We start from the raw sequence: 12,211 nt of genomic DNA, 5'->3' as shown, positions 1-12,211 counted from the left end.
CGGGCCCCGGTTTACGCTGCTGCTGCCGCTGCAACCGGTGGAACAGCACTCCCCTTCTTGGGAGACAGTTTCCCTGCCAGGAGAAAGTGCTAGGTGTGATAAGGCTTGTGGATATTGGGAAAGGGATGCTAGTTCTGTCATGGGCGTGCTGAAACAAGCTTGTGCTGTGCGAGATCTCAGCATTTGTTTGCCTTTTTAACGTGAAAAAAGGCGTTAGTGCAGAGTAGTCCCCACAGAGCTAGGAGGGGTATTTAGAACGTGAAGCATAAACATGGGAACATAAAATGGCAGCAGCCTTTCCCTCTCAGTAATGTTCTTTCTGATTTATAGTTTTGATTTTATATATGGATGCCTGCATGGAGGACCAAGGAGCTTCTGGACACAGGTAAATGTAAAAACCAGGTATACGGAGAGTGGAAGCAGGGCCAGGTATCCTGGGAGGCGTACAGACAAGTTGTCAGAGAAGCAAAGGATCGAGTAAGGAAGGCCAAAGCACAGATAAGAGTTGGACCTGGCTGGGGATGTTAAGAACAACAAGAAAAGTTTCTACAGCTATGTCAATGATAAGAGGAGGATGAGGGAAAATGTGGGCCCACTTCAGAAGGAAACTGGAGACGTAGTCATGCAGGACATAGAGAAGGCTGAGGTGCTTAATGACTACTTTGCTTCAGTCTTCACGGGCAAAGGCTTTGGTCACACTGTCTAAGGTAGAGAAAGCAAAGGCATGGAGTGTGAAAAAGAAGATTTCTCCACTGTAGAAGAAGAGCAGGTTCATGACCATTTGAAGGACCTAAAGGTGCACAAGTCCATAGGACCTGACGGGATTCATCCACAGCTCCTGAAGGAACTGGCCGATGAAGTTGCAGTGCCTCTGTCCATCATATTTGAAAAGTCTTAGCATTCTGGAGAAATTTCCGTTGACTGGAAAAAGGGAAACATAACTCCCATTTTCAAGAAGGGAAAAAAAGGAAGACCCAGGGAACCATAAACCAGTCAGTGTCACCTCTGTGCCCAGCAAGATCATGGAGCAGATCCTCCTGAAGGCTCTGTTAAGGCACGTGGAAAACAAAGGGCCAACACAGCTTCACCAGGAGCAAATCCTGCCTGAATAATTTGGTGGCCTTCTTCAATGGCGTCATGGCATGAGTGGAGAAAGGAAGAGCAAATGACATCATCTACCTGGACCTGTGCAAAGCTTTTGACATTGTCTCACACAACATCCTGGTATCAAAACTGGAACAGTACAGATTCGATGGATGGACCACTCATTGGGTAAGGAACTGAATGGACTGTTGCAGTCAAAGAGTCGTGATCAATGGCTTGATGTCCAGATGGAGTCTTGTGATGAGTGGTGTTCCCCAAGGGTTGGTACTCGGACTGGTGCTGTTTAACATCTTTGTCGGTGACATGGACAGTGGGATTGAGTGCACCCTCAGCAAGTTTGATGATGACACCAAAGTATGTGGTGAGGTCAACACGTTGGAGGGAAGGGAAGCCATCCAGAGGGGTCTTGACAGGCTTGAGAGGTGGGCTCGTGCAAACTGCATGAAGTTTAACAAGGCCAAGTGTAAGGTTCTACATCTGAGTCAGGGCAGTCACAAACGCAAATACAGACTGGGTGGAAAATGGATCAAAAAGAGCCCAGAGGAGGACTTGAGGGTGATGGTGGATGAGAAGCTTAACAGGAGCTTGCAATGTATGCCTGCAGCCCAGAAAGCCAACTGTGGCCTGGGCTGCATCAAAACAAGCATGGCCAGCAGGTCAAGGGAGGTGATTCTCCCCCTTTACTCAGTTCTCATAAGACCCTGCTTGGAGTACTGTGTCCAGTTCTGGAGCCCCCAGCATAAGAAGGACATGGAGCTCCTGGAGAGAGTCCAGAGAAGGACCATGAAGATGACCCAAGGGCTGGACCACCTCTCCTACAAAGACAGGCTGAGAGAGTTGAGGTTGTTCAGCCTGGAGAAGGCTCCAGGGGGACCTCATAGCAGCCTTCCAGTATCTGAAGGGAGCCTACAGAAAAGCTGGGGAGGGACTTTTTTCAAGGGCTTGTTGTGAAAGGACAAAGGTTAATGGATCAAAACTGGAAGAGGGGAGATTTAGGTTAGACATTAGGAGGAAGTTCTGTAGTGTGAGGGTGGCGAGACACTGGAACAGGTTGCCCAGGAAGTTGTGGAAACCCCATCCTTGGAAGTGTTCAAGGTCACTTTGGATGGGAGGCTGAGCAACCTGGTCTATTGGGAGGTATCTCTGCCCATGCAGCAAGGTGAAACTAGGTGATCTTTAAGGTCCCTTACAACTCACAGTATGGGGCTGGTTTTATTGCCAAAATAAAACCTCTTGGGGTTTTTCTTAACAGGGACTTTATTTTCTTTGTGAGGTGCTTTTTTTCTCTATTAATATTACATAAGAAGGTAAAATTAGGTGTAATATTTCACTTCTCATTCTAACGGGGTGATTTGTTTTACAGTTCTGTTTTGTCTTGTGACTGAACTTGCAAGTATTATTTACTCACAGTGGGATTTCTTACTAAACTAATTCCTGCTTTGTATATTGTAAGTGGATAGTGTCAGCCCAACTTCCATTTCCAGAAGGGTGGGAAGGGAAGAGAGAAAGAAGCATATCATATTCGTGGGAGGGCAGAAGTAATGCCAAGGATTTCTACTCCACCCCTTAAAAATGTCTATTTAAAGGCACTTATTGCATTAGGCTAACAATTGCACACCCCAAAGGTGGTAAACATGGCTGAGGATAAAAGAGCCTTTGTTGATGAGATAAATAAAGCATTGGCAAAGTCTGAAGGGCTTACCTTGCAGGATCTGCTCTTCTTCTACCGTGGGACCCCATATCCTGTCACAGTGTGCAGCGTGGAAACGTTCCAAGCCTTGGAGAACCTGGAAGCCAGAAGAGATGATGTGCTGCTGGTGTCCTACCCCAAATGTGGTGAATACATTATAAATTGCTTGCTGTAGTTTGCAATGCTGTAGCTTATTAGCTGACACAATAAGGAGGAAAACAAATTGATTGTCATGGATTGTGTGAAGACATTGAGCACTTCTACTACAACCAGAGGCAGCAGTTTTTTGTCCTGCTTTATCTTAATTAAGCAGTCTGTTGCACTGCTTTTCAATATGGTTCATGTTGCTGAAAGGAAAAGGAGTTTTTGTGTTCAAGGAGATTTTTGGCTGAAGAAGTGAGAATAAAGTGCATAGGTTTTTTTGTATATCATTGGGACAAGACAACTCTGCCACTATGATAAACTATTCTGAAAAACATGTTAGTAATGTAGTGTAGTGTAACAAGCAGTAAAGTTATGCATTAGACTCTAAGGTTAGAAAGTGACATGGCACAGAATATTTACTTGCAAAATTATAAGCTGTTTCTTGTCATTATTCAATATCAGTTTGTTGAGGTTTTTGTATTACTGCAAAATGTGTTGACCAAGACATACTGGAAATCTAAACCTTCAAGTCCTAGGTTTGCAAAAAGGAGGAAACCTGCAACAGGAGCAGTGAAAAAAAGCCAAGCAACAAACTAGTTTATTTTTATCAGTTTTATTAAATGTCAGTTGTGACATGTTTACTTACAAGGATGGGATGCATTTTGCTCATCTAGGAAATCCTATTCAAGCATATGTTTCTTCTTTGGGACCTGAGCAGCAGCAGCAGCTTAGAGTTGTTGGAGAAAATATGGGTCCAGGGAAGAAAGTAATTGTGCTAGCATGGTAGTGGGTGCGGTCAAGTTGGGGTCTAACCAGAGAGTTCCCTAGGTCAAGGTCTCATTCAGCACATCGAATTCCCATTGGTTGGCAAGTGCTGATCTGGAAAGAAACCATGGTGTATTTAGGTGCTTGGGAAGTACGTCTGTAGCGTTTAGGGTGAATTTATAGCAGCTGTGAGACATGACACTGAACCAAGAGAAAGAGAGGGCAAATATGAGAGGGAGCTGGCACAAAACGTGAGGTGTGCATTTTATTTCACTCGCTTTGGGTCCAGAGTTCACCTGGACCCCATAAAGACCTAAAAGGTCATTGTTGTAACTTGGCCCTCACTTCGATTTCTGAGAGAGTTCAGACACAGAGCTGTGGTGCTGGTTGCCTCTGAGGTTTTGTAACTCAGTAAGCATCTCCTGTTCAGGGAGAGGGATCAGTAGATAAAGACAGAGATCTCATACTATTAATATTGGGCAGCTTGTGTAAGTCAGCAGCGGGAAGTTTTACCAAAGACCACTGCCAGTTGTTCAGTAGGAGAGGGAGTACACAGCTCCCTATGGTTTGCTGAGGAAGGCAGCACTCTGTTACCCACCAGGCACTGCTGGAAGGGTATGGATGGGAAGTTGCCTGGAAGAGATAGGAAAGCAGGAGGGGGAGAAAATGCTGCATTTGTGCCATGCAGTGTAGCTACAATCTGCAGGTAAATCTTTTGGAATTATCTCCCACTTAGATGTTTGCTCTTACACTTTAAAATAGTGCTAAATAGATTACTTGCCCTATTCTACAGCTTGCCAAGTGGGGGAAAAAAAGGCAAGAGAGGAGAATAAAGAACAAAAACAAGATTATCTGCCCTAGTCTGAAAGCCAAAATTGCTGGGCTCCCTATTTACTCTTGATGCAACACTTGGGCCCACTAAGCTATAATGTCACCAGGCAGTGATAAAAATCTCTCTGCGGGTCTCTTTCCTTCTTGGACCAGGAGACCTGGTGTCTGGCTTCCTCTGCCAGCTTCTCAGGTTTCCATGAGGGCTCAGTCTCTTTGGCATTTGCCAGGTCTATATGGTCATGAACATACCTGATGAAGGACTTGCATTGAGGCCCTTCAAGAGATTTGTCTTTCAAGGCTTTAATATTGTCTTTGTTTCTTTTACTATCAAGTATTATGAAGGTTAAATTACAGTGAGATCTCACTGTATAAAACACTTCCCCCAACTCAGGTGTATGCAGTGGAGAGGAAAACTCAGATGCAGAAAGCTATTTATGAGGTAGGGGGAAGAATGATGGAGCTCCAGGATGCAGTACTTTCCAAGGTTGGGCTGCATGGTTGAGAAGCCAATAGGGGATTCAGAGACTAGGAATTGTAGGTTTATAAATTGCAGTTTATCTTTAAAATAAAACTTGTATTTGTGCACATGCAGTTAATACTGGCAGATTATGTCCAGAGGACATGGATTTGGAGAGTCTTATTTTTTTTTGGCTCTGGTCTGTACATAAATGGGAGAGTGATATAAATTATATAAATCATACAGTGTCATATAAATATTCTATTGGATGGTATATAAATGTAATATATGTATTGTAAGACATTGTATGATGTGCACACATTGAATACACATGATTGTATAAATGACATGTGTCAGTTGCTTCCATCCAAGCATCCTGAGGCACTTTGTAGTACATAAGGAGGAAGTTACTCCTTTTTGTGAATAACTTTCCACAGAAAGCATGAGGCTAAAGCTGTTTGCATTGTGTGTTCCTCATTAATGCCTCTGACAGCTGTGTTCACAGGGGACTCGCAGCACGCAGCTCCACAGCTCCATCTCTGTGGGCCTGGTCGGAGGCCTTCCAAGCACTTCCCCACAAGGATGCAAGGAGGGTGCTCTGGGCCAAGGTGAACATCGTGTTCCCTCGCTCTGTCCTGCTGGCAATTGACAAAGCGTCAGTGGAGCAAATGTCATTCCTGGAAGTTGTGGGGAAGCAGGCACCACGGCACAGGTCCAGGGCTGGCCACAGGCTTGTGCTGGAACGGGATGTGGTATGGGGGAGGCTTTGCTACAGGATCCCTTCCAAAGGTTGAGGGCTGGGGAGGGATGCAAGTGTCCAGAGGATAACAGCTCTTCTAGCACTTGTTCTGTCATGCACTTCATGGAGACAGCAACAGACACAACTGAGGACAAGCACTGGCAGTGAGACTGAATAGATGACTCCATTTCATCCTTGACTCAGGGCAGCAGAGAGAGGCAGATACTTTCCTTGGCAGAGCGAGTGAAGCTCCTTTCTTATTCTTTCCCTCTCCTATCCAGACCCTTCCCAGGTGTTTCTCTGCAAAAGATAGGAAAGCTCTCATTATTGTCTGTCACTAACTGTTTTATGAATATATTAAAAAGATGGTAAGTGCATTGTTGAGTCAGTTCTGCCCCCAGTGCTTTCCACATACCAGTTATAAGTGAACCAGAAAGGTCACAGTTAAGAAGCTGTTGAGGATCCCATTAATGGAAAACATTGTTTTGTTTATAATAGTTGGAGACCTTAATTGTTATTTGATGACTGCCTATTATGCTGAATTAAGCCATCTGATGAGAAGCCTCTGAGATCTGATATAAACCTCTGGTATGTTTTACTTTGTCCTTTGGGTTTCTTGGTGCAGGTGTGAACTGGCTTATCCAGATTTTAAGTGATTTGATATTTACAACTACCCAGAGTAAACCTGTAAGCACTGAACTACCATTTATTGAATGTGGAGATCCAGGTAAATATCAGGTTAGTGAAAATAAACTACTGAACCACTTAAAGTCTGTTGTTTTCTCTCTCCTGCACTCCCTCACACAAGTTATTAAAATGAAGTCATGCAGCAAGTAAAGATATTTCTCTTGAGAGAGGAAAAAAGATAATCTTGGATGACTAATGCCTTTTGATTAGGGGCTGTCTCAGACTACTCTCACAGATCATTGCTTCACCCCTGTAGTAAACCTGTTCTCACTTACGCTTCTGTTTATTTCTAAAGAGGATGAACCAGATTCCATCTCCAAGGATTTTGGCGACACATCTGAGTTATGACTGCCTCCCCAAGTCTATTTTCAAGAACAAAACTAAGGTGGTCTTTTTTTCTTTTTCCAGAAACAAGCCTCATCTCTCTGACAGTACCAACATGCAAGAGTAACTTTGGGACACATCTTTTCCTTGCACCCAAGCAGGTGGCACTGAGGAAAAGCAATTTGGAGACAGTGGGAGTCTTGTGATGCCTGGGCTTGCTTAGCATCTGCTAGAATTTACAGTAGCCTTAGGAGTGCTGTAGTTGATATAAAGAAGAGATCTAGAAGCTATTGCAGTCCTCAGAAAAGGCTGGGATGTCACCCTATAATTTTTTATGCTACTCTTCTCTGTGCATGTCCACAGCGGGAATGGATGTGGCAGCAGTATGTCTGGGACATTGACTGTCTTCTTGCAAAGAGTCACAATAGTGAAACTTTAATATTGCTGGGGCATGGTCACTGAACAATGATGGAGACACAGCACTTAGGAGACCTACCACAGATGAAGGGAATAATTGGTTAAGGGATGGGGATTTTTTTCCATGTGTCCTATAATGTGTATGACAAAAAAAATTAATGTGTATAATGTGTTTTCAGAAGTTTTTGTGCTTCTCTGAGGATTACAGTCTCTTAGCATTTCAGGAACATTATTGCTGTGCTTTAAAAAATGGGAGATGATTGTAGCAGCTGCAATTTTCAGAAGGAGAATTGAACAAAGCTTTTCCTAGCAGGGGTTTGACAAATGGTTCCTTATGGTTTCTTACATCTTAGGTAGTTACAGGATGGTATTAAATGACAATATTACAGGTTTTCCAGTGACTGCTTTCTACAGTTGCTTTATGACATAAGCAAATCTTAGAAGTAGTAACAAGCTCTTTATTATGAAAACATTATAAATTTGTTCTCCGTGCCTTAACTAACAAAGTATTTTATACCCCCCAGTGTGTTATTGGTTGCAGAATGTTTATTTACATTCTCATTTTGGTTGCCAGGGGAAATAAGTGATCTAAAATTGTTGACCTCTTTCTCCCACTCCAGATACTAGTGCTGTTTCGAAACCCTAAGGATACAGCTGTTTCATTTTTCCATTTCCACAACAGTGCACCAGGCGTCCCCAGTTACAGCTCCTGGGATGAGTTCTTCTCAGAGTTTATGAATGGGAAAGGTATTGTTATAGTTACTGAATGTAGCCAAAGAAGCAACAGAAAAAATAATAATTTAAAAACAACTAAATGGGGCCAGTGGGAAAACAGCTGTGCAATAATCAGATTACTGATGGCCATACGTCATGATAAAGGAGGCAGCTGAATGCCAGAATTGGGAGAATGTCCAAAAGATGCTTTGCTTCTGGGTATTTTGCTATTCCAGGCAAAGGTGGGGAAATTTCATGGCAGCTTGACAATGACATTGGGTCAAAATTCTGCCACTTACTGATGGAGGAAGTGCTACAGATCTGAAGTGGTAATTAAATGACAGTTTGTTGTCATTATTTTTCTGCACACAAGGCCAAACACCTCATTAGCAACTCAAATTTTAGATTTAGACTGATGTCTGGCTTTGGCTTTTAAGAGATTATTTCAATGACAATATAGTAACAGAGGGGAAACACAGTGAAATTAATATTTCTGTGTGGAAACTATTTATGTACAAAAGTCCTTAGGAAATGTCTGTCTTTCTGTTGTACGGAATGGTACCATGGAAAGGACAGGCTCTTCCATTTGTTTGCATTGATGTAACTGATAAGACAACAGAAGGCAATTCTTCAGTCAAAGAGAGCTAAGTAAGAAAAGAAGGTCACAGTGATGCTTTTTTCTCTTCTTTACAGTCGTCTGGGGATCCTATTTTGATCATGCAGTTACCTGGAACAAACACATAGAGGATGAGAATATTATGACCATAATATATGAAGACCTGAAGGAGGTAAAGCAGGTGCTGTGTGCTGACAGGCAAAACACATCTGAGCCCATTCCCTGAGATTTGCTGAAATTAATAGCAAATGGCACAGCTTTCTGAAAGAGCAAAATCAAGTCCATTTTAGCAACAAGCTGAGTCTGGCTATACAAAAGCTGAGCTCCGGTGTAATGCAGGAAGTGTACTGGGAAGGAAGGTATATATTGTTAATAAATTATGGCAATGCACATCCCCAGTGGGTAACTCCTTTTTCAGAAGAAGCATATTGCATGACTCCCTTTCCCTGTATTGCTTTCAGAACCTGACTGCCAGTGTAAAGCAGATAGCTGAATTCTTTGGCTTCTCCCTGACGGCAGAGCAGATCCAGTCCATTGCAGACAGGGCCACCTTCCAGGAAGTGAAGGATAAGGCTCAGGAGACTCATGGTGCTGTTGGCTCCATTCTTTTCCGCAAAGGTAAATTTGTTTGTATTTTGCCAGGGTGCTGAATGGTAGCACTGCCTCTTGGGCAGGCAGAAATTTGGATCAGTAGATGGTTAGTCTTTCTGTATAATTTTCAAGGTTGGGAGTTGTTCAAGAGATACTGATTGTGTTTCAGGATGCTGTCACTTGGTTTCATCACAAGGGCCAGTACCATTTGCTAAAGCCCTGTATAATACCATTAGCAGAAATGCTCTACAAGTAGCACACCCTTCAGTCATGGTACACAGTAAGCACCAATGAAAACAAAGAAGAGTTTTATTTTGGCTTCTGTGAGTACTGGGAATAGCCTGGCACTCAGTCTATTGAGTGCCTCTGCAGATTTTTCTTCCCGGGTTTTCTAAATAATTCTTGTGATTGCCTATGATTCTCAGTCAACATGTGGAATCCAGACAATTCACTGGTTGAGCTGTGTCTTTTAGCCATGGATCAAACTAGAGCTGTAGATGTAGAAAACCTCAGACTGTAGGCTCTCCAAAATCTAGATTAAAGGTAAACTGCAGCTTAGGGCAGTGTCTGGTTGCAGAGCAGAAAGCTCTTGCATTTAACTGCCACATCTTTGAACTTTCTGGATTGGTTTCACAACTGCTGGTTATCTTTTATAGTCTTCTATAGCTGTACAAGACTACTACATGCCAAAGCTGGCAAGGCAGACCAGTAGCTTCTCTGTGTTCACTTTATGTTCACATTCTGTTGAGGCCAGCAAATGTGTATTCTGGGTCAGAGATTTTTTTCCTTGCAGGAAGAAAAAAAAATACAAATCCTGAAATATGATAGTGAGAGACAAGGTAGTTTTTTTGTTTTAAATCATACTCCTTGGTCCTTACAATCAAGGGTAAGATTTTAATTTTCTTTATATTCCAGGTGTTGTTGGAGACTGGAAAAATCTTTTCACTGATGCTCAGAACCAGGAAATGGATGCCAAATTCAAAGTATGCTTAGAAGGAACTAAGCTGGGAGCGAAGTTAAAATACGACGTGTACTGCAAGACCTGAAGCTCCTGTAGAGAAAAAAACCTCTGTGATCTAGGCTGCTTTTTGTTAAATTTTATGAAATAGAAACCGGGACTGTAACTGATTTAAATGTTTTGAAAATCCCTACAATTTACATACCTGTTTCTGCTGTCTTAACTTAGGCAAACAATCCTTGCTTATGCAGTTGGTATAATTGAATTCACTGGATTCTCTTAAATGACCTGTAGTTCTTTGGCTTCATTTGGTTTTTCAAATGGATTTTTAGCTATTATTTCAGGTTACCTGGTAGAATCCTGTGTGGGATATATATGCAGTAGTTAAACTTGCTGAAATAACTGGAAATGTATTCACTACATTGGAAGAGATTTTCTAAGAGATTTTATAAAACAATAATGAAGTATTGTTTTGATTCCTAATTTCCAAGATCATAGGATTAATATATAATTTTAAATTCTAATGTAATTGTGAAAATGAAATTTCAAAAGGACTTGTTTTTTTTCCTACTTTCTGTGTGCTGATAAATGTGTGAAAAAAAATGAAGTAACTCAGTGGTGGAAATTTTCTCTCCCTTTCAGCAATAAGAGTTTTCTTTCCTTTGGTATTGTGAGATCTCATCCTGAACAGTTGAAGAGATTGCCTTGAATAGAACTTTCTCATGGAGGTTGAAGTCCCCCTCCTGGTTGTGGCTTGCTTAGTTGCTTAACCTCGACACAGGATTACCCATGGGGGAAATTAGAAAGACATGTTGAGAGTACCAGGTTTTGTCCACGTGATTGCCAGGACTCCTGAGCACCCACCCTGCTTTGCATATTGAGGAAGCACATGAGGAAGCTTCTGGCTGGGCAGGACTGTGAGGAAGTAACTTCTTTATAGTATCAAGGCAGGGAAGTTGGTAACCATCTGTCTGACTTGTTTGGGAGAAGACATGAGAAAAGGAAGTGTGCTACTTACATAACTCTAGAAATGGAGCCTTTGCCTGGGTTACTCTTTGCTTAACAATAGTACATATTATTTCAGAGCCAGGATGTGGGTTTTTTCTGGATGTCTGTGTGGCAGCTTTGAAGTGCCATTATCATGGGCAGAATGATTCTCCTTTGGTGGGGTGCCAGAAGACCAGAGTGCATGAGACTGTTGAACACCGAACCATCTCATAAAGAGAACTGACTTTTTAGGCTGCAGTTTTCCATTAGGAGGCTGATAAAACACCAGTCTTTGACAGCTGTTTGCTTTCCCCGCCAGGGGCATTTATTTATCTCAGAAGAGAAGAAATATAACGGAAAAAGTACCTGGAGAAGGAATATGTGGATCATGGGCACACAGTTGCAAACGTAGCTAGTAGGGGAGGTTAGTCTTCCTCATAGTTTGTCAGTTTCTGTCAGAGAAATAATTGTCTGAAGTGTGGTAAAGGTCTTGGCAGAAGAAGTGTTTGTTAGAGATATCTAAGAATGTACCTTAGCCAGGCTGAAAACTCAAGTATCAGGTACCTGAGTTCTTGACACAAATGAACTGTGTGAGACATTGTGCTGCACGCTTGGTTAGCAACAAGCTCTCAGTCAGTGCTAATGAGAATCCCTTTCTAAAAGTCTGCCTGTGGCAGGGGAATAATTAAGATGGGTTAACTTCAGTACATAGTTAGGAACGTATTGTAGTTTTGTAGTCAGGTCTCTGCAAAATTTTGTTTGTTTGTCTTTCCTGGCCTATTCCTCTTTAATCTTCTTCTGTTGTAGCCCTCTTCTGTTTGTTGTGACAATGAAAACTACATACAGCTCACTGATGGCACAAAACCCTCCAGCTGTTGGTTCTTTAGGCTGACTAGGTAAGATGCAAGTGTTCCAAAGACTGGCATTCACACGGTGGGAAGAAAGGATCCATGCAGATTTCCTTTCAAAATTAAAGGTTGTAATAATGGCCACTTAAAATAAGTAAACCAGAAGTGGAGTACCAGTGAGATTTGAAGAGCAAAATAGAACACACAGAGCAAAATCATATCAGAATGAAGTCAATTAATACCAAACTAATGAAAGTTTCAGGTCGCTAAGCAAGTCTGAGGTTCCCCAGGAGCTTTACATAGGCACTGGAAAAAGCAGCAGTGTTCCTTGGGTATTTG

General features: G+C 42.2%; 1 protein-coding gene across 4 annotated transcripts; it reads left to right on the top strand.

The window, feature by feature from the left end:
- Window positions 1–99: 99 nt before the first annotated feature.
- SULT6B1 (sulfotransferase family 6B member 1) lies at window positions 100–10,662 on the top strand. Of its 4 annotated transcripts, none has more exons than XM_051615627.1 (8): window positions 100–385; window positions 2,814–2,937; window positions 6,356–6,468; window positions 6,713–6,802; window positions 7,779–7,905; window positions 8,566–8,660; window positions 8,950–9,106; window positions 9,995–10,662. In XM_051615627.1, exons 1-8 carry the CDS (start codon window positions 311–313, stop codon window positions 10,123–10,125), a joined length of 912 nt encoding a protein of 303 aa, XP_051471587.1. In that variant the 5' UTR covers window positions 100–310; the 3' UTR covers window positions 10,126–10,662. The 4 variants fall into 4 exon arrangements, with proteins under 4 accessions (XP_051471587.1, XP_051471585.1, XP_051471588.1 ...); XM_051615625.1 differs by having other exon boundaries at window positions 2,814–2,940; XM_051615628.1 differs by lacking the exon at window positions 6,713–6,802 and having other exon boundaries at window positions 2,814–2,940.
- Window positions 10,663–12,211: the final 1,549 nt, after the last annotated feature.

Source organism: Apus apus, chromosome 3 (assembly GCF_020740795.1).
Source record: "Apus apus isolate bApuApu2 chromosome 3, bApuApu2.pri.cur, whole genome shotgun sequence".
NCBI classification, from domain to species: Eukaryota; Metazoa; Chordata; class Aves; order Apodiformes; family Apodidae; genus Apus; species Apus apus.
This window is presented reverse-complemented; position numbering and strand designations above follow the sequence as displayed.

What these genes read in the sequence shown, in the direction of transcription:
- SULT6B1 (XM_051615625.1), top strand. Translation starts at nt 311, where the DNA reads ATGTTCTTTCTGATTTATAGTTTTGATTTTATATATGGATGCCTGCAT. An exon ending in TTTTCAAGAACAAAACTAAG is followed by an intron (nt 6,803 to 7,778) that starts GTGGTCTTTTTT and finishes CTCCCACTCCAG; the next exon opens with ATACTAGTGCTGTTTCGAAA. An exon ending in TATATGAAGACCTGAAGGAG is followed by an intron (nt 8,661 to 8,949) that starts GTAAAGCAGGTG and finishes TATTGCTTTCAG; the next exon opens with AACCTGACTGCCAGTGTAAA.